Below are 24525 nucleotides of genomic sequence, written 5' to 3' on the forward strand. Positions count from 1 at the left end.
TTCACCTGAAATTCTGTATTGCATCGAGAATATGGCACGTAAGAGTGGTTGATAAAAATGGCTTGTATTGTGGGTCTATTAATCTCCGGTGTATCCCCCAGGTCTGACAGATGAGGAAGTGGACCTGGCTCTCCAGCGTTCAGGCAGTACCGAAGAGCCCCTCCCTGTGGCCCCTGCCAGCCCCCAGCACCTGCTGCATCCTCCTCACCTGGCCCCCGTGCAGTACAGTGAGTACCAGAGCTGCCTGGCTCTTGCACAATCAGTATCCTGGTTTGACAGTCAAGAGCCCTGCGGGCATCAGCAGGCTGATCTGGATTAACTGCGCAGTACACTAAATTACTTTCTTCTGTGTGCTTCAACTCTACAGTCCTAGCTTGGGTATCCAGTCCTGGTCTTGGGAGGGCAGGTTTTCATTACACCTGGCTTAATTGGCTTAATTGGACCAGCTTAACAAATGGAGTTGGTGCTGCTTTAAAGAGACCTAGAAAACCTGCAGACACACCAGCCCTCCAGGAACGGAATCGGATACCCCTGTTGTAAATCAATACGCATGCTTAGCCTAAATGCAGAAATTGCTTTTACTGAATGCAGAAATCCTTGCTTTTGACTTTACTGAGTATAGTGAGAAAAAAAGCTGGCTGATATGCTTTTTATATAAGTCAAATGATGGAGCTCTGATACTGACAGTGAATCAGTTTAATTAATCATTCAGAGATTTAAAAAGTGAACTGCAACTTCCTACTCTAAGCTGATAGATATCTTTTGTTGTACACTTGAGGCATCACGTAACAGAGGTTTCATAATACATTGATGCAAAATATATGCTATAACTCTGTGAACACCCTTCCTTTAGCATCAGATCTTTGATGAGCTGTTAAAAAATCCAATCATCATGATGTTGGCACAGATGTTGTTACAACAGTAATTATTTAACAAATGGATCCAACTGCACCTACTCTGCACAGCATCCCACTCTCTCACCACCTCTCATATGAAGATCTCCAGCAGGTTCCCAACCTGTATCTTTATTACCCAGAGGTTATGAGCGCTGCCTGCTGATTTACCAATGCAGAATGAAGTCTGTGTAATGCCTAACCTGTATGACAATGATTTTTAGATATATTCCACCCTCATTTATTATAACACTGTCCTTGACTCCCAAGCATTTCATGTTTTGTAATGAAAGTGGTGTTGATGGGATGCAATGTAGTTAGGTTCCATCCTGGATATAGTGGGTTTTATATCAAAACGGCTATAAGCGAGCTGCATAATGAGGTTAGAATGTTGCATCTCTCACACATGGGTCATTCAGAAAGAGAGGGCTACCTATTTTGATGTCCTTGTTACATGAGTATCGTGTAGGGAACTGCATTCATCTCTGTCGGAGTAATGGATACTCTGATCTCTATTTTCAACATGTGGAAGGACAGCTAGGCCTCTCTTGAACCCAATAAATTTGAGAGAAGATTGGAAAATGTGAGCTCCGCAGCTCAAGTGACCAAATAAAAGCGATGGTGGGGGGTGGGAGGTGACGAGCCCACAGATGGGAGCCTTTTTGGACCTCCATGATGGAGGAGCTGAGGCATTGTCTCTCTTGCAGAGGCTGAACTCAGGAGAGATAAGAGAGCAGAAGGCCCCGTCAGGCTTCCCTTCGCCTGCACAGTGACACCTGGGGTTCGGTTGAATGGCAACCGTGCACAAGCAAAAGCCTGCTAAAATGTTTTTAAAAAGGACATAATTTACAAATAGGAACATTCGGTTTTCTCTCAACAGACTTTGCATAGCTTTATTTATTTTTTCCTTTGGTTAATTTCACTTCTTATACAGCGTACTGAGTCAGTGGTAAAGGGTGGCTTTAATGTGACAAAAAACTGCTTCCATTACAAAATGTTCAATTTTCAGCTGTTTTAGTTGCCCATTCTTTTCCTTCTTCTTTAAATCCTTATTTAGCTCAGTTTACTACAGTGGTGCAGAAGTCATATCTGGCCCACCTGGGGTTTTCTGAAGAAGCCCAGTGTGTGCAAGCAAGTGCAAGGGATCGAATGTGCTTTTCTTTCTGTGAAGTTCAGAAATCAGATTTGCGTTCTGATAATTTATCGGGGGGAATTTTCACTATTGGTAATGCACAGGATGCTTTATCTCCTGTGTCTGTTGCAAAAAGGTTCAATTTCTGCCTTTTTTCCACAAGTGAGCATTCCTCCACATGAGGGTAGAGATTTTTTATGTGCTGTCTTTGTGGTTTTTTTCCCCCCTCTTCATTTCCTTGCCAAGCACTGGCAATGAACCTTTACCAAGGGAAAAAAATTAAAGAATGTTTGGTTTTGATTAATCTGAAGAAACAAGACTTTGCATGAATGACAATAAATCTGATAAATGATATTTGAATTAGTTGTAGCTGTAATTTATTACATAAAATATCATTTATTTGACATGAGATTATTTGCTAGAAGCATCAGTCAGCCTGACTAGTTCAAACAAGCCATTAGCCAAATCCTTGGAAACCACATTGTTGGATTACAAGGGATACAAATCTTAATTAGAAAAAAAAAGGAAAAATAATTTTAGAAAGTGCAGTCGTCACGTGGGTTAGTGTGGGGGCATCAGATTGAGTCTGCTGATCCTTCACTGGCGATGTACCCAGAGGCCATACTCGAACAGTCCCTGGGGTAAGAAAACTAACATATCTTTTAACTCAGAGGGACAGCTCTGATGGACAGTGGCTCTTATCATTTAGAGCTTTCACTGACATAAATTAAGTTTATGAAGTAGAATATTTGCTTGGACATAGTCTATAAATCGAACCCGGAACTACAGTCCGCTGCTGTTCATTTTTCTTATTCTTTTTAAGAACAGACACCTAATTTTTTGCTTTTCCCACGAGAGCTAGCTAAGACAATGAATGAGCTTGTGCCGCAGGTGGAGAATTGGGTGGATCTCTAAGTGCCATTAAAGTAAAAGTCATTTCTTTTCTGGTCTGAATTCATTGTCGTTCTACTAATGGAAGACTAGTGGAAAATTGGAAACATTTTCGCAGTTCCAAAGATTATAGGTGTAGTCTACTCCAGCTGAATGACAAACACACAAAAAAGACAAAACGACTTTGGGTTGGGAGTTGTGGATGGGGATGTTAAATTAACAAAGGCATGTGTCATTTTTCATCCAGAAGCTAAAAGCATAGGCAGAGAAATGATGGAAATGTACATCTTGGGATGGGACAGGGGGGGGGGGCACAGGAGGAAGAAGGGATGGCCGTGTGAGAATGGGGACATTCCAAACTGGGAATGGAGTTCCAAGAGGCAGGAGAAGACCAGTATGGAGGCCAGGAAGAGGAAGTGAAGAAGCTGAAAACAGGACTTCACAGGCGGACCTTATTCCGTTGTTCAATGAAGATGATGAGGATGTGAGGGATAAGAATTTGTCTTTCAAGTGGGATTAAGTATTTAGGGAAAGAATTGTTGGTCTGGCTTTAAAAAATGAAGAAGTCTTAATATATTGTTGGAGTGCTTTCTTTGATAGAAAACTATTTACAGACAGTGGAGATTAGAAATCACAGGCCTGTCTGCACCTGTGTTTAGTATTCTGATGTCATTAGGTTGTCGAATAATACTTTTCTACAAGGTGTGCATTAATTGTCTCATTGAATACATAATTGATCAGTTTTACACATTTTTCAAGGATGATCAGTGAGATTCACTGAATTGCGATTCAGCGACAGTGATCCGAGAGTTCATTAAAAAAGACATTATATTTACTGTATTTATAGTGACACTCAAAACATAACTCCTTTTTTTCAGTCACACAATGGAAAACTTTGCAGAGTGTACACCTTGAGTGTGGCCAAGATCTACTCAGTTCATGTAGTGTCCACACAGTTCCAGTCTGGCTCTCTGGGAGATGAGGTCTGGCCAGTGTCCACCTCGATGCTGCAATCTCATGTCTACAGTATTACTTTGCAGTCCCCCCAAGCCAGAAGCCCAGATTCACAGTAGACCGATTTTCTCTGCAGGCAGGACTTTCAAGTCCTGACAGGTCATAAGTTAAGATCAAGAGCTCTTCTGATTGATCTTTTACTGATTTAGCATTTGTTTGTATTAGTGGACCAAATTATCAGTGCAGCCTCTGTCTAGGACTTAGTCAATTGTGTAGAATTCCGATGCAGATACAGTTACAAGCTAAACCAAGGTTTCCCTCCTGCTAAAGGCGAACACCTTAGAATAGCTATAAAGTCATACACTAACATCAGGTGACTCCAATTAATAGATCAAAAACATGCTGAACATTCTTGTTTTCCCTAATTCTGGTAACTAATGGTACATTTCAAGAGCAGGGTTTATAATTAGCAGCCTGCCGGACATTGCTCAGCTTGTACCAGTTACCTGTATGCAAAACAATTGCACTGCAATTCATGTTGCCAGGTAAGTAAATACGAGCAGCGTTTATCTGATTTTCCTTGCTATGCAGGAAGAAGTCACTTCCTTTTTTATTAGTATTGTTATGGTTCCAACCACAGTGAAGGTCGCATTACTCCCTGAGGCTGTGGGGCTCATTTCCACTCCTAATACTGCGTTTAGTTTATGTCATTTCAGTGAAGGAAGAAGGTGCTGGCAGTGGAATTATTGATGTGGCATGTTCCTTTTTCATAAGACGTGACAAAATATAATCTCCGCATCATTTACAGGCCGGTCATCCTTGCCTGTTTGTTTTTCCTTGTTCCATTTCATACCTGAGAAAATTAAATTTGTTTAAACCTTTGTATTTTCTTTTTCATCAGTTTTTAAACACATACACATACACTGAATTCCTTTGCGTATTGTTACTGCCAGGAAATTCAACTTTTGCAGCTATTTTCACTGCTTTTGTCTCTGTCTTGTTTATTTCTTCTTTTGAGTTGGGTGACCTTTTTCATTTTTTTTTTTTACAAAAAGTGAAAGTCGAGATAAGTAAAAACAGGAATTTCTGTAAACGGGTGGTAATTTCGAGCAAAGGGATGTGGCCAGCTTTGCTGAATCATATTTTGGTGATGAATGTGTTCGAACAGAATGTGGCGCGATTGGTCAGAGTAGAGCTCATTTTAAAATTGGTGCCTGTCATTAGTACAGCTCTGAGGTAAGATGTGCTTCATGATTTTAGCAGGCAACAGAAATGACCACCATCTCCACAGTTTAACTTCTTAAATGACAGGAAGAGGTGGTCCAATTGTGCTACATCCTTAAAATAATGCTGGTTGTTCACAGAGCAGCTGCTTCACTAATTGCATTATAAGGGGAAACTTGATGTAGGTCAGGCTGTGTAGGCCTGGACTGAAATTTAGCTATGACACTGGGGTGAATACCTCTGCTCTGACACCAAGAACCAGGAGATCTTCAATGACCAAGTAGTCAGGTTCTGAGTTTAAGACCTCCTCAGAAGGATGGCACCTCTGGCAGAGTAGTATGCCTGGTCACTGTACTGTGGCATCAGTTTGGAATGGAAATTCTGGTCCAGAATGGAAGAGTGTCACCTACTATCCCCTCCCCCTTACAGAAACTACCCTTTTTTTTTCTTGGAAGTCTCTCATTGCGATAATGGCCAGACCCAACCTTGCTGAGATCTGATGGCATCGGGTTAGGGGGTACAAGCTTTTCCGTACAAGGGTGCCATATGCGATGGCAACATTTCTTTTTAATTTGCAGGACTTACTGATTCTCCTCCATTTTCCAAGTTACCCTAGGTCTGAAGAAGAAAAAAATATCCTCATGCCACTCTTACCATGGTTATTGAGTTATTTAGGGCTTTGCAGGGGTTAAAATAGCCTCTTTGTCTTGGGTAACATATTTGTACAGCTGGGTTTGCTATAACAGTCCTGTTGCTTTGCTTGCGAGTGTAACAGTGTATCACCTGGGACTAGAATTCAATGCCCTAACCACTACTCCACATTGCAGTTCAACACAGGGCCAAAGGAACATTGCTTTTAATTCTTTTCTACTTTCTCAGATTTGTCTGACCATATACATTTTTTTTTCAAACGATCAGGCTTCTTCCAAGAAACAAGCGGAAAACCCCAGTTACTTATTTGTGTTTCTATCTTCCTTTTTGCTACAGAGACAATCGTCTTGTTAAGGTATCACTGACTTTTTCGCTGAAGGATTTCTTGGCCCAATTCAGATATTTTGCAGTAATTCAAGAATTTTGCCAAGCTCTTTACATGATTGTTCTGCTGCATTTTGAAAACCTCTTGCATGGGGGCAGCTGCAGTAGTTCCTGTTCCCTTGTCTTTTGTCCAAAATAGCCCCCACACAGGGTTTTTCCTGTAAAAGGAGGCGTTCTGTGATTTTTCTGATAATTTCACCTTTTTTTATCTAGTTACATCTCTGCTATTTCTGCCTCTGTCACTTCTGCTGTGCTATTTATTTGTGACAGTTTCATTCTTCATTTTGCTTTTTAAATCATTCTCATTTGTTTTGCATCACTTGATAATTATGTATTATTCATGTGATGTTTTCAATTACATCTGTTAGTAATGAACAACAAATTAATTACATATGAAATACATGTTATCTGCAATCAACGTCATATCATGAAATTAGTTTTTCATACATGCTGGTTTTTATTTGAAGCTTATTTCATAGATCTCGATATCTTAGATCTCAAAATCTTGTTATTTAATCTGCTGTGTTATTATAAAATTGAACCTCCAATGTATCTTTCAGTAGAAAAATTGATTTTAATTATTTTTTGGACTCCCCAAATACTTTTGTTTGGGACTTAAACATAAAGCAGCAGTCTCTTCTCTCTGTGTTAGTAATACATCATAGGTCCAAGTTAGAATAATATATATATAGTATTACCTTGTGGTTGTTGTTGATTTCATTTTCTGTTATTTACTTTTTGGGGAAAAAAATATGGCTCATCAGTTGTTGAGCCCTGGTGGTTTTGCACTGTATATCGTTACTGTCCTATGTTATTGATCACTGACTGCCCAGTGCTGAAGGGGCACATTGTGTCTAAAACCGCCCTCGCTGACTGAGCTCTTGTATTTCCTCTAGATGCTGCGAGCTCCAGGTGGCGGGACTATGGCGCTCTGGCCATCATCATGGCGGGGATGGCCTTTGGTTTCCACCAGCTCTACCAGGTGCGTTTCACCTTTCATGGCAAAGCTCGAAAGCAGCGCAGGCAGCCGCAGTGAACTTGCAAGAGCAGAGAGACGCCAGTTGGTTTCTGGAATGGCGTTTCAAGCCCCTCTGGACATTGCTTCCTGTCACTGATGGATGCGCGTCTCAGGCTGACATCACTTGCCAGGGCTGTCCAGGATCTGGGCGCTCCTTGCAGCAGGAGGGCTGGCTCTTGGGTTGGTGTTTGCCTGGGGTGTACACATCAGTAACACACTAAGGCAGAGCTGTGCCTGAGACACTGCATTGGTAACATGTCTGGGAAAGGGCAGCATTCCAGCCCGGGGTAAATAAAGGGATAGATTTGCATGGGTAGATTTGAAATCCTCTTCAGATTTAGTCGTTTGGGACCGCGCAGTGGCTCTGTGCTTAAGGATCTGCGCCTGTGGCTGAAAGGTTGCCCGTTCGTATCCCGTGGCCGGCAGAGGAATCCTACTCCATTGGGCCCCTGAGCAAGGCCCTTAACCCCAACTGCTCCAGGGACAACATATAAATGGCTGGCCCTGCGCTCTGAGCAAGTTGGGGTATGCGAAAACACAAATTCCTAATACAAGAAATTGTATATAGCCAATAAAGTGATCTAGTGTAATCTAGTGCAGTTCTGCTCTGATAGTTCTGAACACATTGGTGTTACATAAGATATGCAAATAGGCGGATATTCATACTCAACCTCACAGGCTCCTTGTCTTTGCATCTTAATGTTTCTGAAACACATCGTCTGGTCATCAAAAAAGGCACAAAGTTTTAAAAAAAAGCTTCGGCTCGATTGAGTGGTAGCTGCGCATTCTCCGTTTTTCAAAGAAATCAGCGCTTTGTGAGAAGGGTGGGGTGTGCTCGTTGTGTGAGAAATCCCCAGCTGTAACGGGCGAATGCACACACTGGTGTCGCTGAGTGGGGAAATGTCTCCCCATTTGTCTGTGGTGTAGGAAGGGCAATTAGACTATCAAGGAGGGGGTTATACCAGGCTGGAAGACCCTGTTTGTTTTTCTGAAGTTCTAAAAGTTTCCTAGGAGATGCGATAGTACTTGTCAGCACTATTTTTTAATAATGGATTTATATTTTTCGAATCTGTGGTTACATTATAGACTTCTAAACCTTTTTGACGAGAAGGCGAGAGGGCCAGACATTCGATAGATCGCTTCATCGGCTCTGTGGGCAGCCTCCTTATTTGTCCCAAGAACATGAGCTCATCTCCCTCTCTCTTCTCTTTTTTTTTTCATTGGCTTCTGAAACGATCTGCCAGCACAGCTCACACTTATCCTTTCCAGTTTCTCGTTCTCCTCCCTGCAAGTCAGCACAACTGTTTTTATCATATTCTGATGTCAATAAAGAGCGCTTCTGGTCCTACGCTCTCGCAGAAACCTTGTTTTTTTATTTTTAAATTACAGCGTATTAATCCCTTGATGCTGCTGGGCTGGTTGTTGCCATGTGGAGACAATTACTGTGCTTTTATAGGTAGAGCAGAAGTTTGCATCAGCTATCCGGGATGACTGCAGCATGTAACTGCTGGTTACAGCACTCATATGTTCTCATGGCAGGATGTTAGCCTTTTCACTGGGGGTTCAGGCTACAAATTTGCTCAGCATTTCATTTCATGTGGACGCATGGCAGTCAGAGGAGTGTGTGGCTGGCGTCAGTCAGCTGTGTGAGTGCTTTGCGTAGCGTACCAGTAGCCCACTTCTGTTAAAACCCATTCTGCTTTTGTCAGCGTCCAGAGCCTATTAAATGGCTTAGAGCTCTAGACTGAGGTGGGGAAGTGACAAAAAAATGATGATTTTCATCAGAGCAAAATTGAGGGTGAAAACTGTCTGGAGGTTAAATTAACACCAGTCCTGTATAGAGAGAGCTCAGTTTCACAAATGACTGTTAAGAACATCAAAGATGAGTCTGCGATGATTTTTTTTTTTGAAGGGGAGACTCATGACAAAATGACTCATAACTGCGTTTGAAAAAAAAATATTGTTTATTAAAAAGATTAGATCAACTGAGTCATTTGGTTTTTGTTTGAACCAGGGAAATCTTTCTGCTTTTTTGGTTAGTGGGTCTGCGAGTTGAAAACATACATGTGTCTCAAAGATGATGGGGCGCAGCACCGTCATTCATAGGGAGACAGAAGTGTGTTTTGTGTTCCTTTTGGGGAAAAAAAAATCATATTAATTCTCTCCAGAAATAAAAAAAAAGAAGAATGCCTAACCCTATTTTTTTCACAAAAAAAGTCTAAATTCTGTTTTATGAGATGAGATGCTTTTGTAGAAATATTCTCAAGCCACTGTGCAGTAAGGCTTCTTTCTTTTCCTTTTGTATCAGTAAAGGATAGCAGGTCATTGCCCCTGGAACAGGCTCTCCTGCAAGGGGTTGCTCTGCTACTGTCATACTGAGGAGCAGGTCCTGCCATGTGGCTGGACAGTGCACACTTTATTAATGCGATGGAACAGCTTGTAAACACGGCTCACAGCAGCGAGCGTATTAATTACACTGTGCTGGCACTCTTTTAATCTTTTTCAACTTCAGAGTGTTTATTAACGGGTGAAAACCCTGCCTCGGCGTGCACTCCCCCGCCGCCAGCGAGCGAGGCAGGGGAGGAGAAGCCGAAGCCCGCGGCTGGGGGACCCGTTCCCCACACCGAGCAGAACAGGACGCCAGCGCTGTAGTGGGCCGTTAAGCTTGCAGTCCTTCATCTTCTGTCAGCGAGAGAGCCTCAGCCAGGACTTCGTCTCGCTGGTGCCTGAAAGGAAGCGAAGGGAAAACTGCTGCTTTTCTGAGAGGGGTTACGTCTCGGGAGCGACGGCACCTCTGCGAAACGAGTGCTGCGTCCCCTGGAGAAAAGGGCTGCCTTCCGTTTGCTCCTTTTCCCCCCGCTCTCTTCCCTTCCACACGGCTCTCCCCGGCACGCTGTTATCTTCAAGGTTGACGCGTGTGATAGCAGAGCAGCGCAGACAGAGCGTGTGCAAAAACGCTTAATGATTTCACCTCAGTCCTGACCTGAAGTCAGCCTTGTTGTTCAGTTCTTGGCCTAAAGACAGACGATTGAGTCAAATTGTGCTGAATTAAGTAAGAGAGTCTATTGCAGCGCTAGATTAAATGCCCTTCTTCTGCCTCAAAGGATGAAATGTTTGTTGGTCACTTCATCTAGAGGTCATGCATAGTAGAATACTAATATGCTCTACTTTTGATAAGTGTGTTCCTGCTTCATGAAGAGGAATGCTAAATTTATTGCTCAGCAAATGAGAGGACACTAAAAAAGACCAAATTGAGGAGGCCCTCTGGCATGACAATCTGTCTACAGTAATCTCCTTGCCTTTCAGTCAAAGTCTGTATTCTTAGTATAGAAACAGGAGTTGACAGGTAAGCTTATCATTGTCATGCATTTTTAATGAAGGAGAGCAATACCCTTTTATTTTAAATACTGCTTGGGAATGGTGTTAAAACCTTGGATTTGGAGGTTTCTTTTGAGAAATGAAGAAAAATGCGCTGCATGACTGCATGAGTGAAGCGCAGTCTGACCCAGGCCTGAAGGTCGTCCCACTTGCACTGATTGCATCACCCGGTCTTTTGCAGCATTATCTGTGCCATCTCCTCTTGCTCAGCATTTCGCTCGGAACGTAACAACAAGACAATGACTTTAAATGCAGCTTGTTTTTAAAAATGCAGTTTGAAGGCGCAATCCCTCCAGGGTAGATTATGGCCAAATGTGGTGTTCACGTGTGTGTCACAGTGCGAACGTCTTCATGGCCTACATTGAAGAACACGGCTTGCAGATAAGCATCTCCTCCTCGCTCATCTTAGTCCTTGTCCTTTTGTGTTTGATTCCATGTTCTTCTTATTCTGCCATTCCTTAGGTATATATATTCCACAGTGGTGGGAAATCTTTAATATCCTGCTTTGAAACCAATTCTCAGGACATGCCTTCATCTAGAATATTTCTATTTCTTTCTTTTCCCTTACTTTGGGCAACGTTTATACTTAAGATATACAAACGTAGGCTTAAAAATATCCCTTACCTGTTTGTCTGCTGTTTTTTTATTACCATCCCATTTTGGAATACCCAGATCTTTCAATTTTACCCTCCACATATTGAAAAAGCATAAGATCATGAAGGATTCGGGAAGATGAAGGTTAATCCGTTATCAGACAACTGCTTATTCGTGGTCAGGGTTATGGCAGTTTGGTGCCTGTCCTTCCCAGCTCTACAGGGGCTCATGTTTTAAGGAAACATAGAAAACCTGCCAACACAACGGAGCTGCAGGATCAGGACTGGACACACCTCGTTCTTGTGTGTTGTCACAGGGCAAACATCCTCATGGCCCACAGCGACAAGCGCACATTTTTTATGATCAATTAATTGAATAGGCCATCTTACTGTATAAATTACCCATTCTGTATGTATGCTGCATGGATTTTGTTATAATTTTGTTATAATCCTGGCAAGACAAATTAACTTGTTTAGAGTTTTTACCTGCCATTTTGTTTGGTCTCTTTCAGATAAACAGAGAATTACCTCCTAGTTTTTTTTACATTTGCACAATCACTGTATTTTTCCATCTGTATTGTATGTATTAATATGTATTGCTCGTGTCTGGTTTTCTTCAGTGCGGGTCGTTTCTTGAGACCAGATGATAAAGGTTTGCTTTAAGAAAGAGAAATAATAATGAAAGTGCACAGCTCATTGTAACAGAAGACTCTATAGAGTCTTTAAAGCAGGCACCTCAACTTCGAGTGTGGGCTTTTCAACATTTACTTACACTAGGTCATCTTTGAAAATGTTAATTCCTACTGATATCCTGATGCCCTTATTGTGGCACCAGCCCTACGGATTTCATTCCAAAGTGCCGGGAAGCACCAGTCTCCCTTAAAGTCACACACCGCTGCAGTGGGTGCTTTGTGCCGCTTGCAGGTGGTTTGCAGGTCTGACAGAAAGGTCCAGTTGGAGGTGGTCTGATACACCTTACAATGAACATCACATTTTACCTTATTCAGCCTTCCTGGAGGTTTCTAAACAGACAACATAGTCATGTGCAATTGATTCACCATATGTGGGGAAAACGAATCGGTTTCTGAAGCCTGATTCCATGTAGAATGACAAGGTGCCTGCTTTGGGAATACAGTAAGATTGTTGCATGACTGCAGTAGAGTTGTGACATATTTACACACTTCCGTCCACTCCTTTTTAGAGCCATGATACAGCCAGCTTCTTAAATGCTCTTTTAAATGATCCTTCTAATGATCAATTAAATAATTAAGTATCTGGTTGTAGCAAAATCCCAAATCATGAAATGAAGTGAATTGGAGGGCTTTGCATTGAGGAGTTTCCAGCAACAGTTTCTAGTTCTCTCTGCAGAGATGTTAAATGTGCCCTTTTTTAGGCGGATTCTAATGGTGTGTCGTGTTTTTTAATTGCAGAAATATATCCTTCCTCTCATTATGGGCAGCAAAGAGGACAAGAAGCATCTGCAGAGAATCGAGACCAGCATTTCGGAGATGAGTGGCACGTTGACACAGACAGGTGAAGATTAATATCTTCATCAGTTTTCCTCCTTAACATTTTCCTTCATTTATCTGTCGTGAAAATCTGCTCACATTTACAAATGACGCTCCCGTCATTTTGGCTTAATTTGAAATTGCTTGTTTACTGTCGGCTCAGCCTCAATTAATTACGTTTCACTGAAAAGCTCTTAACCTCGGAATATTAATGAGGGGAGCGAAATGACAACGATTTTTTTTTCTTTTTTATGGGCGAGAAAGTTCATTTTAATTTCTGCGCCGAAGTGCTCTGCTCTCACTGGGCTCCGGAGCTCGCTGATGATTAACTCAGCGGTGACAGGTGTGTCAGTTCTTTGGACAGGTGAGAAATTTAAAACCTGCCCGTCAAAGAAAGATGGTACCTCTCTCGCAGACACAATTAAACATCTTTGGGGACATCTGGGAAGCGAAACTTCTTCTTAGCATCTCATTGACAGCGTTGGCATGCTTGTTTTAATCTTTGTAGAACAAAATATTTTAAAAATCTGAAAAAGCAAAAATTGCTGAATGGAAAAACTCCTGACAAAATCTTTTTATTTTTCAACACCTACTGTGCACTTTGTGTACTGTGGAGTTTTCACCTTCTATGCTCTTGAGCTGCAAAGTAGCACTTCAGAATGTTTCCTGTAAGAAACGTTGATTTGTAGTTTCCTGGACTTCATAATTCAGTGACCAGTTCCTAAAGTAATATATATGTATGTGCTTATGTGCAAATGTATATTGAGAGGTTTCTGGAAGTACTTAAGGCATGAAATTGACTTTAATGTATTCTTTAATGTATTTAGTTTAACTGCAAAAAAATATATGACAGTATTGATTAATTTTGGAAAACACTTCTGCAGTCAAGCCATGTGATATGTATTTCTCAGCCAACGTTCTCCTGCTTAGAGTCCTTGTTTCTCAGGGTTAATCAGTTGATACTGAATAGCAGCTTTTTGCAGGACAGGGCTGCTCAGGGCACAGAGCAGACATAAAGTCAGCAATCCCATTAGCAGAGGAAGCTACCTTCACTCTATAAAGGATGAATTTCACCACTTTCTGTGTGATAAAACTACAGCTTGGCACAAAATGACAGTGCTAAGGATACCATAAAAAACACAGGTTTTTCATTCTTTACGTGACATCAGCCCGGCACTGGTTTTATTTTTTTTGATTTGATTGTGTGAGATATTGCGTGCAAAGTTGGTGCGCTCCTGTCGATCTGGTTAACAAATTAGTTCTTTTTATTGTCATTTTGACTCGGCTATGCAAAAACATTTCCTCGGTGAATGTTACCCTTTTTTTCTTGTTTTGTTTTTTTTAAGCATAAATAATTCCAGCTTTGTTTATCATTATAGTCAAGATTTTGAGATAAGTTCTGCTGTTTCTCTTTTTGCTTCTTTTTTGAAACTGAAACCTTGGTAGCATGAACATACCACAGTTCCCACTGTAGGAAAATGTACCTTTTCTCACTTAAAGCATCTGTAGGTTTATTTATCTTTTCATTTCTTCATAACTACTGGCTACTCTCCATATTGTGGGCATTTAATTTATGAAAATTATTAAATTATCAGTCTGTCTAATGCTAATGACTGCAATCCTACAAAGTATAATTTGTTACCTGTAAAGTTAATACAGCTTCAGAGTAACATGTTCAGAACTAATATTTTCCCCGTTTTGGTGGCTGCTGTGTTCAATCCCTAAACCTGGAGGAGGTATCCACCTACTGTACATGGCTGTTTGGAAATATAGCAAATGGGTTCTGTAAGCATTTCAGCAAACACAGGCCGTAATATAACTTACTGTTACTACAAGGCTGTCCACCCAGCTGTGAGTGACCAGCTGGCTCTTCAAGAATGAACAAGGCTCTCTGACATGTGTAGTGCACATTAAACTGAAACATTCTCTAAATAATTGACTAAATGTTGTTTGTGCTTTTCATACCAGCACTGTAAGTGAGCCCACTCATAAGGTTCTGCAATTATATAAACTGTTTTTAATTTAGATATAACGATACAGCATAAACAGTGCCCTCCAAAAGTATTGGTACAGCAAAATCAAAACTTATTTTTGTTTTACAGTCGAGTAATTTGTATTTGTCACCATGATACAAGTGCAGTATTATATATGTTTTATTTTGGGGGTAAACATTTGATAATTTAGGACAAAAACATGATGTTCAACCCAGTGATTTCAAATGACCATAACTACAAGTACTGTACATATACTCTTTTAGTGCACTTGATTTCATAGTGAAAATCCCAGTTTAAACCTGGTATCTCAGTACTTGTGGAGCGCACTGTATACGTGCGTATAATAAAACCTTTATTTAGACTGCTGTCTAATTTTTATTTATTTTGTCGGTGCAGATGACGAAGGTAATTTTAATAACAGTAATTAGTAGTGGTAACATAGATAAGGGCCCGTGCCATGCTCAAATGTGACTTCCTTACTTAACAGATCTCCTCTGCGAAACACCATGCCCAAACCGAAGTTGGCATTATTGCCCTTGTGACTCATGCAGGGCCCTGATGCTGGTAGTTATGTGGGAGGCTCTCACATGCCTCTGCCATGGGCACCGCAGAATTGTGGGAGAAGCAGAGCTGCACTCTTCTCAAGGGTGCTGGTTATTGTGTGGCTTGACTCTTGTACATGTCAAGAATTCGCAGTGAATGCTGACGTTGGTTCTTACGGGGCAAAATAAAAAAGGTGGGAACCGTTTCAGTTACCCAGTTACCCACGGGCACTGCGGCTTACACTTTCCAACATCATGTCGTCAGTTCAGAGGTTGAGACCTCAGAGGCAAGACCGATGCTCCCCTTTACACAACCTCCATACATCATGAGGCTGCATCACCAACTGTTGCTAAAGCTCAGAAGCCAGCATCAAAAACATACCGCATGCGATCCTCATTAGGAAACATGATCCTTTGACATCTGTGTATAAAAAGGCTTTAATATGCTTTACTGTGAAAAGACCTTTTTATTGAAAAGCAATTGCATTTTTTTTCTTTGCTTTTTTTAGCCTTAAACTAACAGGCTTTTGAAAATGTGAAGAGTAGACCAGTACAGTATCTCTCGATGTTAAACCAATTAGACTTGATTTAACACTTTGCTTTGGATGATTTATACAAATGTTTATTGGTTTTCTGTAATATAATCAGTTTGAAAACTTAATGCATTGTTTGGGAATAAGCACATTAGTAGAGCTGGTGAGAAACTAACTACAGTCAATGTTATTTGAAATGATATGCCACTTTATTGCACAAATGCTGTTTTTTATTACCTTTTATTTGTCCCTTATCTCCTGTACCTTCGGCGATTTTAAAATAATTTAATCTTCAAAGTCAAGGAAAGGAGCACAATATTTATTGGGATTAGGAAGGGGAATTTTGTCTGTTTCTCCCTGTGTATAAAAGGATTTTATTTGTTAGTTGTTTGAAGGATCTCAGATGCATTAAGGTTGCTGATTAGTCAGCTAATGGAAGTGTGTAGACAGTTATTTAATATAAAGGCAGACACAAGATTAGACATGAACCTGTTTGTCTAGCATAAAAGAAAATTCCATTAGACTATTTGAAAATGATTTTGTTCCTGGACTTCAAGAAAGTGCCAGAACCAACTTCTCAATTCAACACAGTCTTCACTGATTCACAAATCTATGTCTCTCTTTAAGGAGGTGTTTGCAGGTACAATAGCAGACGTTTTGAATGTGTATAAAAATTACACCATGTGTTGCCTTCGAAAACTTCGCATTGCTGGTGCATTTTAAAGATTTTTAGAAAATTCTTTAAATAAAATAATAAAAACGCTCTCGGTTTTGTTATAGTCAGTTTAACATGGACTTAAGCCAGTTTAACATGATGTGTTTCCTTTTAGAGGAGGTTTCAGATTTAAAAAGAAAAAGACCGTTTGTCAACTTGTGAATGCTATGGTTAAATTGCAAACAGTTCTCAGATCATTTCTATGTAATTTCTGTACCTAATTTGAGAAGTTGGCAATATGTGTAGTTAACCAGATCCTTCTGGGTGCTCCTTCAAAATGTACTTCACAGTACAGGCTGTGTCGGTAAATGCGTTAGAAGTCACTAATACACTACTGTGCTCATTTATGAGTCTTGGAGTTGTCTTTTGACGTGTCAAAGAGAAATAAGAAATCCTCTTTGTGCACAAATTGGTACTAAGGTATTAAATATTAAAGACAGAAATTCTCACGGATGATGTGTATATGTTTATATATTTTTTGTTATATAAATTCACTTTTGTGTTGTCCTTCAACGATCTGACTCAATTAAAGATAGGAAACTGAGACTAAGCAACTGTAAATGAAGTAAAAAGAGGTCAAACAGAGAGATCATGGCCTGTCTGCTTTAAATAGGTCAGGTAAGGAGTTTTTGTTGTGTGCTATTTGGCATTGTCTGTTTGAAGTGTAGGATTGGGTTATACTTTAACCAATGAGCTTTCTTTTCACTTGCGGCTCGGTGAATGAGATGACAGAGTGGGCAACAGCTTGACTCTTTTGAAGAACAGGCGTTGGTGAAAGATCTGACTAGAGCCAGGAAGGTCTGAGCTGTGCAGTACTACCTGAGGATTGCTTATCTAGGCAGTGTGAAGTGATGGCTTACTGCGTTCTCCCACTGGAGACATTCAGAATAACTTGCAACTGGATTGCATTTACATCCCAGGCCATTGATCCAATTAAGCTTGTCTGACTGGCTTCCTTTACCTTTTTTAATCCCCCTTCCTCACTCAGTCAGTGCAATGTTGCAGAATTGTATGACCTTTTCTGCATCGTTTCCTGGTTGATTTTACTTGCTATCCGAAGTTTCTTTGTGCTTAGCTTGTATCAACCATGCTGCAGGCAACCTTCCAGTTTTCTCTTTGATGAAAATATTATCTTACAGTCCAGTTCAGCTGTTTTCTTGAAAGAAGAGGGATGACAGGGGAGTTCTAACCAGTCAGGAGTATCTATCCAGCCAGTTTCTTCAGCATAGGACAGTAGTGCATAACTGCAGTCCAAAAAGGCCACTGCATATTTTTCATTCCACCTGAGCTCTTAAATGCTTTGAGGAAATACAGTATCTATGCTCTCGCTCAAGCTATTTGGTTGTTTCTGTTCTGAAACTTCAGCTGTTGATGTATTGTAGAGGCCTGTACTGTGTGTGTGGAAAGGTTCTGTACCTGTTGCAGGTCCTCTGAAAATCTGTGGTCGTTCCAATCAACATCATTACAGTACTTTAGTGTAACCAGTTATTTGAACTATCAAGGTCAATAAAACAGCATATTGCACTGTGGCAGGTTAGGCCTGCAAGCAGAAACCTCCTGGGCTATGCTATACAATTTAAGGGTTTCACAGTCCACACCAGGAACTATGGCTCATAATGTATAGTGTCTGTTTTGGGAAAAGTAATCCTGTTTTAGCTTTTTTATTGTTTTTTTTTTATTTTAAAAAACATTGCACCACGTTAAGGGATATCCCCACAGAGCACATGCAGGCAACCTGCCTTGACTCTTTTATTCCTCTGTGAGTTTTTTGTTCGAGTTTTTCCCTAATTATCAAACTGATGCTCAGCCCCTTGGCCAGCTGAGCAATCACGGATCCTGTGAGGAGTTCATGCAGTGGGAATGACTGAAGTCCTGTAATGGCACGGATTGCAGGAGTCAAGAGTGCCTGCCTTTGCTGTGGAGTGGGGCGCTGAGGGCAGCTCACACAGGCGTGCTCCGTGGTTTAGTGATGACTGTCTGTTTGTTTTGATGCAGTCACGCAGTTGCAGATCACTCTGGCCTCAGTGCAAGAGCTTCTGGTGCAGCAGCAGCAGAAGATACAGGAGCTGTCGCAGGAGCTCGCTGCCTCAGAGGTAACAACACCGTCTTTGCGTGCCTTCGGTTTGAGCGTCTTAACCTGCTGCCACAGAGGCCTGGCAAGCAGCTCGCTGTCATTGGATCGTAGGTGCACATCTCCAGCCCTCGAGGTCCACAGCCCAGCAGGCGCTTGAGGTCTCTTTACATCATCAAGCACTGAGAAGTTAAACTTGTCCAATTAAGCTAATTAGTCTTTCACTTAAGTCAGGTCATTAAGCGCAGAGGTAGGATGAAAACCCACAGCCCTCCAGGACTGGAGTTTTAAATCACTGTTAGATGTTTTATGTTATGAAATTGTACTTTTCTAAGTACTCTAGTTGTATTTTCCTGTGCAACACAAATATATACTTTACATCAAGAAACAACACAAATATGTAGCTGATAAAAACAAGTTAATTTATAACATTTGTGAGTGTAATTCCAGCATTTCTCTGCTTACTTTTTGAACTATGCAAATGTTTTCTGCAGTATTTTCTTTCTTTCAGAATAGGTCAATATTTGCTCTCCTGCATTTGACTAAAACATTACATATGCAGTTACGTTTTTGCATATATTCTTTCATTTATTGTGCATAATATAGGAAGCCAGTTCCTTCATGTGTATGATTTTATTCATTCTCTCAAGATTTTCAGCTTTAAACACTGAATCAGAAGTTCTTGGGTTTTTCAGATAAATTGAAGAAGCAAAGTGGGTATTTTTGAGGACAACAGGCATAGTGGACTCATAACTGGTGGGTTGTGGGTTCACGTCCCGACTACAGGCCCTGTTGTGGTACTTGAGTGAGGTACTGTACCCCAGTTGCTCCAATCCACCCTCCCAAGAAGGGGAGTCTCCTTGTGCTCTCTCATCCACCTGATGCCTAGGAAGCCAGGATCAGCTCCATCCGGACGAGCTCATGTGGTTCAGATATGGAAATGACCAACGTGAAGGTCTCCTTTCAGTCTCAAGCACACAAACCAAAGTGGTGATTTTCAGATATCCCCCAGCCGCGCTCCTCTCTAAGTGCTTGAAAGATCACTGCTGCAGGGTTTTCATTTTAAACTGGACGCTGTCTCGACACTTTGCATTTGAGTTATGGGTTGCAAAGAGGTTCCAGTCCTCTTAGTTTGCTCCTGGTCCCACATTATTACCTTTTAGCAGGCAAAAAGCCAGATTTGAAAATACGAGTATATGATATTAACTGAATGGTGAAAACATGATTCATGCTTGAGCTAAATAATTGCGTTGACAAATGCATTCTGTTCTTTCCTATGAAATCTTACTGAATTGTTCACCATTTTTAAGTTTCATACACGTGCACAATTGGGGTACTAAATAAATCCAAATCTTAAATTCCCATAATAATCCCATGGAATAGTACTGTCCTGTTGCCACACATGGACGTGTCCTGTGGCTCGGTCAATCTGTCAGTGTTCAACAGCCACAGAATTGTGACCTTGGTAATCAAGAATGTAATGATGTTAAGTGGGTCAATAATCTGAGACATACACCAGAAGCTCAAATCACGGATTAGTTAATAAGTTATGCTGGCCACTTGGACACTTTGAGCAGGTACAGTGGCTTGGAGCCTGAACACAGTCGTCAACAGATTCATATTCAATATAGCTCCGCCTAATAATACTGCAAATAATAAAAAAAATATTTAGCCCCAATGACATCCTGTGCCCATCTTCTCTACTATGGCTGTATACCCATCGCCTTTAGTGGCTGTGTATGTACACAGCCAAATAAGAACTAATCGATTAGTCTCTGAATTACATTCTCTCTCTGTGGCCCAGTATACTTGTTTCTTTTTAAAAAATAGCTCAGCCTTATTAGGTGGGCACCCAAATGGGTTTGTGGTCTATATTGCCACTAGTTAATACCACTAAACCAGCTTTCTAGTCATTTGAATATTGACATGTGGCCTAAATGAAGAGTTTGTGTCTCCCTGCAAAGATGAAATTTTCTCAGTGTTCCTTTTTGTCCTTAATTGATCATCTGCATCACAGTGAATAGAAGTTTGATGTGCAGACCTTGTTGTCACATTCTTAATTGCGCTCATACAAGTTCTGCTTGTTTTTGTAAGGTTTAATGTGTTTTTGTATTCTCTCTCTTTCCTCATAATGTTGTAAGCCATTTACTGAATAGCTAAAAACCAACATTTGAATAGAGATTCAGACAGTGGTTTATGTCCATAGCTTGTTAAGCAAATGGAAGTCTGAATGTACCATATGGATAATGTAAAAAGACATATGCATTCACATCTGTTTCGAGAGAGGCAGGTTTTGGGGGAGGGAGTGGGCATCCACTTTGTGTTAGCTTAAAAACTGCACACTCATTTGAAAGCCTCCCTTCTTAAAATGACATGATGAGATACTGTTTAATGAGACTGAGCTTGAAGCAGATCTTGATTAAGGAGAGTTCTGTTAGGTCTCGTATTCTGAAGACCCGAAACCATTGCTTTGAATCATTCCCTTCTGTGTGAAGCCTTGCAAATTGTGGCATTCTGCATCTGTCTTTGAACGTGCAATAATCTGAATGGGTAATGAAAAAAACAGACTTGGAGAGATGGAGAAGCATTTTCCCCATCTTAAATGTAAACGTTTTTTTTTTTTTGCTGCCTTTGCAGTGAAGGCCTTGCTGGAAAGGCTGCAGTGTATAAAAAGTATATTTCATATCAAAACACCCATTAAACAAATCATAAACTCCACTTTTACAGCCGTAGCGTTGATCTTAAATTTTCTTTGGAGACGTGGAACTCTGTGGTGTCAAGCCATAAGGGAAATTGGGAAATTGTTTTCAGGTCCGGAGCGTGTGATTAAGAACACATGTTCGGCTGTTTAGCTACTTATCATTTTCAGTTAGCGGTTTTTGAACTGGCTTTAGGGTTTTTCTTTGCAGTACGAAATGCACCAGTCTTGACAATTAAAGCTCTTAACACGGAAATGCACATTTAACCCAAAACACATTGGAACGTCTGTTTCTTCAGCTGCTAAGTAAACATTTCTTATAGTTTCTCAACCACTAAATTGTAATGTGTGCTTTTCCAATATTGAAGACATTCTGGGATCCTCGTTCTCCAGACAGGGAAACTGCGGTTTTACAGATTACAGTGTACAGAACCCATCCTATATATACATGCACTAACACATTTGTGTATTTATATATGCACATATGCATACACACATTTGTGTATATATGGAAGGCTTCTGTTTTTAGCCAGGACCGCATGCATGTTATTTTTCAGTTACCAAATAGTTGGTGGTTAGACTGAATTAAGTGTCTTTCGAGCTACATCCTGTTTAGCAAGGTGTTTGCTTCTTTATAAATAAGCAAAGCCTATACATTTTCTAAACCAGTCAGCTATTTTGAGAAGAGAAAATAGCACTGAAATCAGTAACAGATAAATTGTTCTATTGTATTTCAATTTAACCATTGTGACAACATATGCTGTAGTAGACAGCACAGAACATCTCAATTTGTAACAGAACACTCCTGCTTATAGAACTGTGAATGATAAGTGCAATAGACAAAAAAAGTACATTTAAATATCTTACAGGCAGTCTTATCTTTTAATATAAAACTCTAGAGCAGGAAAAAATAGGCATCTGAAGAATTCACCTATTGGCAATATCACAGAGTGCTTGAAGGATTGGGGGATTTTTTCCAAACTTAGTCTGCACTGTCGGTTATTTGTTTTCAATTTGGTGTTCACAGGTACCTTGTGATTTTCCAGCTGTATTTGTTTTCCTGGATGTTGTTGTCTGCAGCGTGTCTGCAGTAAAATAGCAGCCAAGCCAGTTCTGAGTTTGCAATACACCCTTGCAGGAGGGGCTATTTTTAAACCCGGGATTAGGGCTTCCTCTCTTCCTTAATAATTTTCATGCATTTGCTCCCCGTGTGCACTGTTGGAATAAAAGTGCCTGTTGGAGAGGAGGGAGTTGGGGTGGTGCACGTTTCATCTGGCACTCAGGGACCTGCTTTACCTGCAACACTCTCATGCCTCTGATAAACCCATGTAGAGGTAGATCAGCAGAAATGTGTTGCTAGCTCCTTGCCTAAGTCCTTAAGGCACATTTTGATTTTCTCGTTTTTGCGATCTTATTTTTAATATACAGATGCAGCCATTCAGAACGAGCGAGGAACTGTGAGACCAGTTGTAGTGCATACACGTCTTCAGTCTTCAGTCTTTTCCTCTGCTCTCTGATTGATGGTATACACAAAACACACTCACCTTGTCTGTCCTGCCTTACATTCAGAACAATGAGTCTCAAGCTGTTGTTTTTAAATCTCGTCCTTGGACAGATCTAAGAGACTGCAAGCAGTGTTTGGCTCTTGGAGTCTACTCATTCTAAAACATACTATGCCAGAATAATGGCAGACTTACACACAAGGACCTACACACACACTGAAGCACTGTCACCGTCTTCTGCACTGCTTCTGGTTCAGGAGCACATTTCCATTTTAACCTGCTGTGACTGTGATAAGGAGGAGCCCAGGTGTGCAACAACAGTGAAACTTCCTGGAATATTCTGTTAGTTCTAAGCCACTTTGAAAGTGTCTTGTTTAGGGAGCACACAACAAGTTGCTTTGTGTATGGTTCAAAAGCCAGGGTGCTTCCTTCTCATTCACGTTAACCCTGCCGACCAGTTACTAGTTTTATAGAAAGGCTATCCTTTCAGCTCGGACACCACATCACATGGAATCTGACAGATTTCATGCATTGACTAAAAAAAAAACACTGGCTGCTAATTCTGCGAACTTTACAAGTGATTTAACTAGATCTATTTTGTGTTTGGTGCATCTTTTGAGAAGCCTGCAGATATGTAATCTTCTTACAGCAAGCTGTTTAATCTGATGTTACCACTAGTATGAGAGGAGAGGGGACACCGGGGCTGTGTGGCTCCTGTGTTCTGCTGACACAGCCTGTCCACTGAACTCTGAGCAGCCGGAGGCCAGAGGCAAACAGATGTTTTGCTGTTACCCAGTGCACTTGTTTCGCAGTCTAATTAGTCTCTTAAAACTGCGCAGAACTAGCTAAACAAGCGAAAGTTTTAAAAAAATGTTTATAACCTCCCTCGTGGTTTTTAACAGCCCCGTTAGCAGGTTTACAGTTCATAATGCAGACCTTTTTAGCGGTTTTTAGCTCCCGCCAATGACTCTGTGGTTCATTTTGTACTTAAAAGTAAGCTTTTAAATGAATATGCTGTTTGACAACATGGTGTGCTGCTCAAAGCAGTCAGTTGCTCTGTGTTTTTTCTTGTGTGAACCCAGACTAAGCCTCCGAAGCAATTAATTTTCTCCGCTCTTAAGTTAAAATTAGAGAGAGGTACATTTTAGCTTTATTATGATAGTGCCTTTGGGAACCGGGGATTAAGGTGGTAGTAATGAGGTGAAGGCTCTAATAAGCATGGTTGGTTTGGGCTTAATGTAGTGGGGTCGCTCTTATCAGAGCAAGTTAAGGGCACCTCTTATCAGATGTACCGTCCAAGACAGAACTGTATCAGGAGAACCCTGCGCTTTAATAAAAGTAGATGTGGCTAAGCCGCGACCCCCTCCCCACCCCCCCAGCGCACCCCCAAGTTCGTAATTGAGCCCGATCCCATTCAGACCCGCTTCAATTAATTTCGTTAAGATTTAATTACGTGTAAAGTGGTGTAAAAAAAAAAAAGGACCGGAGCCCAAGTTATCACACGTGCCACTCCGTGAGGGGTGTCAACTTTCAAACCAGCTGCCGCTGGTGTATCAGGGACCCTTAATAACTGTTTCTTATGCAGCTTAATCCATACCTTCCGCCTGGCGTGGCTTTCATTCACATCAGAGTTGCGGAACTGGGGGATTAAGGATCGTAAAGCAAGGGCACTGGCCCACCGACAGTTCAAAGAGCCCTGCACTTCCATCGGCTCAGCTGAGGGTTACAAGCTCTGGGAATGGGATGCAAACTTTTGATCTTCAGTTCCTCTCCCTATACATTTACCTTGATCATTCCATGTGCCGTAGATTCAGCAAGGGGTAGGTAGATGTGCAGGACAACAA

General features: G+C 41.0%; 1 protein-coding gene across 2 annotated transcripts in view; it reads left to right on the forward strand.

Moving 5' to 3' along the window:
* The window catches only part of pex14 (peroxisomal biogenesis factor 14), an 83949-nt gene that overhangs the window by 49871 nt on the left and 9553 nt on the right, over positions 1 to 24525 (forward strand). For both annotated transcript variants that reach the window (XM_088617511.1, XM_088617512.1), the window contains exons 4-7: positions 102 to 227; positions 7026 to 7111; positions 12549 to 12651; positions 18406 to 18503. In XM_088617511.1, the coding sequence (XP_088473637.1) occupies positions 102 to 227; positions 7026 to 7111; positions 12549 to 12651; positions 18406 to 18503 (413 nt within the window). The remainder of the gene's footprint in view (positions 1 to 101; positions 228 to 7025; positions 7112 to 12548; positions 12652 to 18405; positions 18504 to 24525) is intronic.

This window comes from Lepisosteus platostomus, chromosome 23 (assembly GCF_059453375.1).
Source record: "Lepisosteus platostomus isolate fLepPlt1 chromosome 23, fLepPlt1.hap1, whole genome shotgun sequence".
In the NCBI taxonomy this organism is placed as follows: domain Eukaryota; kingdom Metazoa; phylum Chordata; class Actinopteri; order Semionotiformes; family Lepisosteidae; genus Lepisosteus; species Lepisosteus platostomus.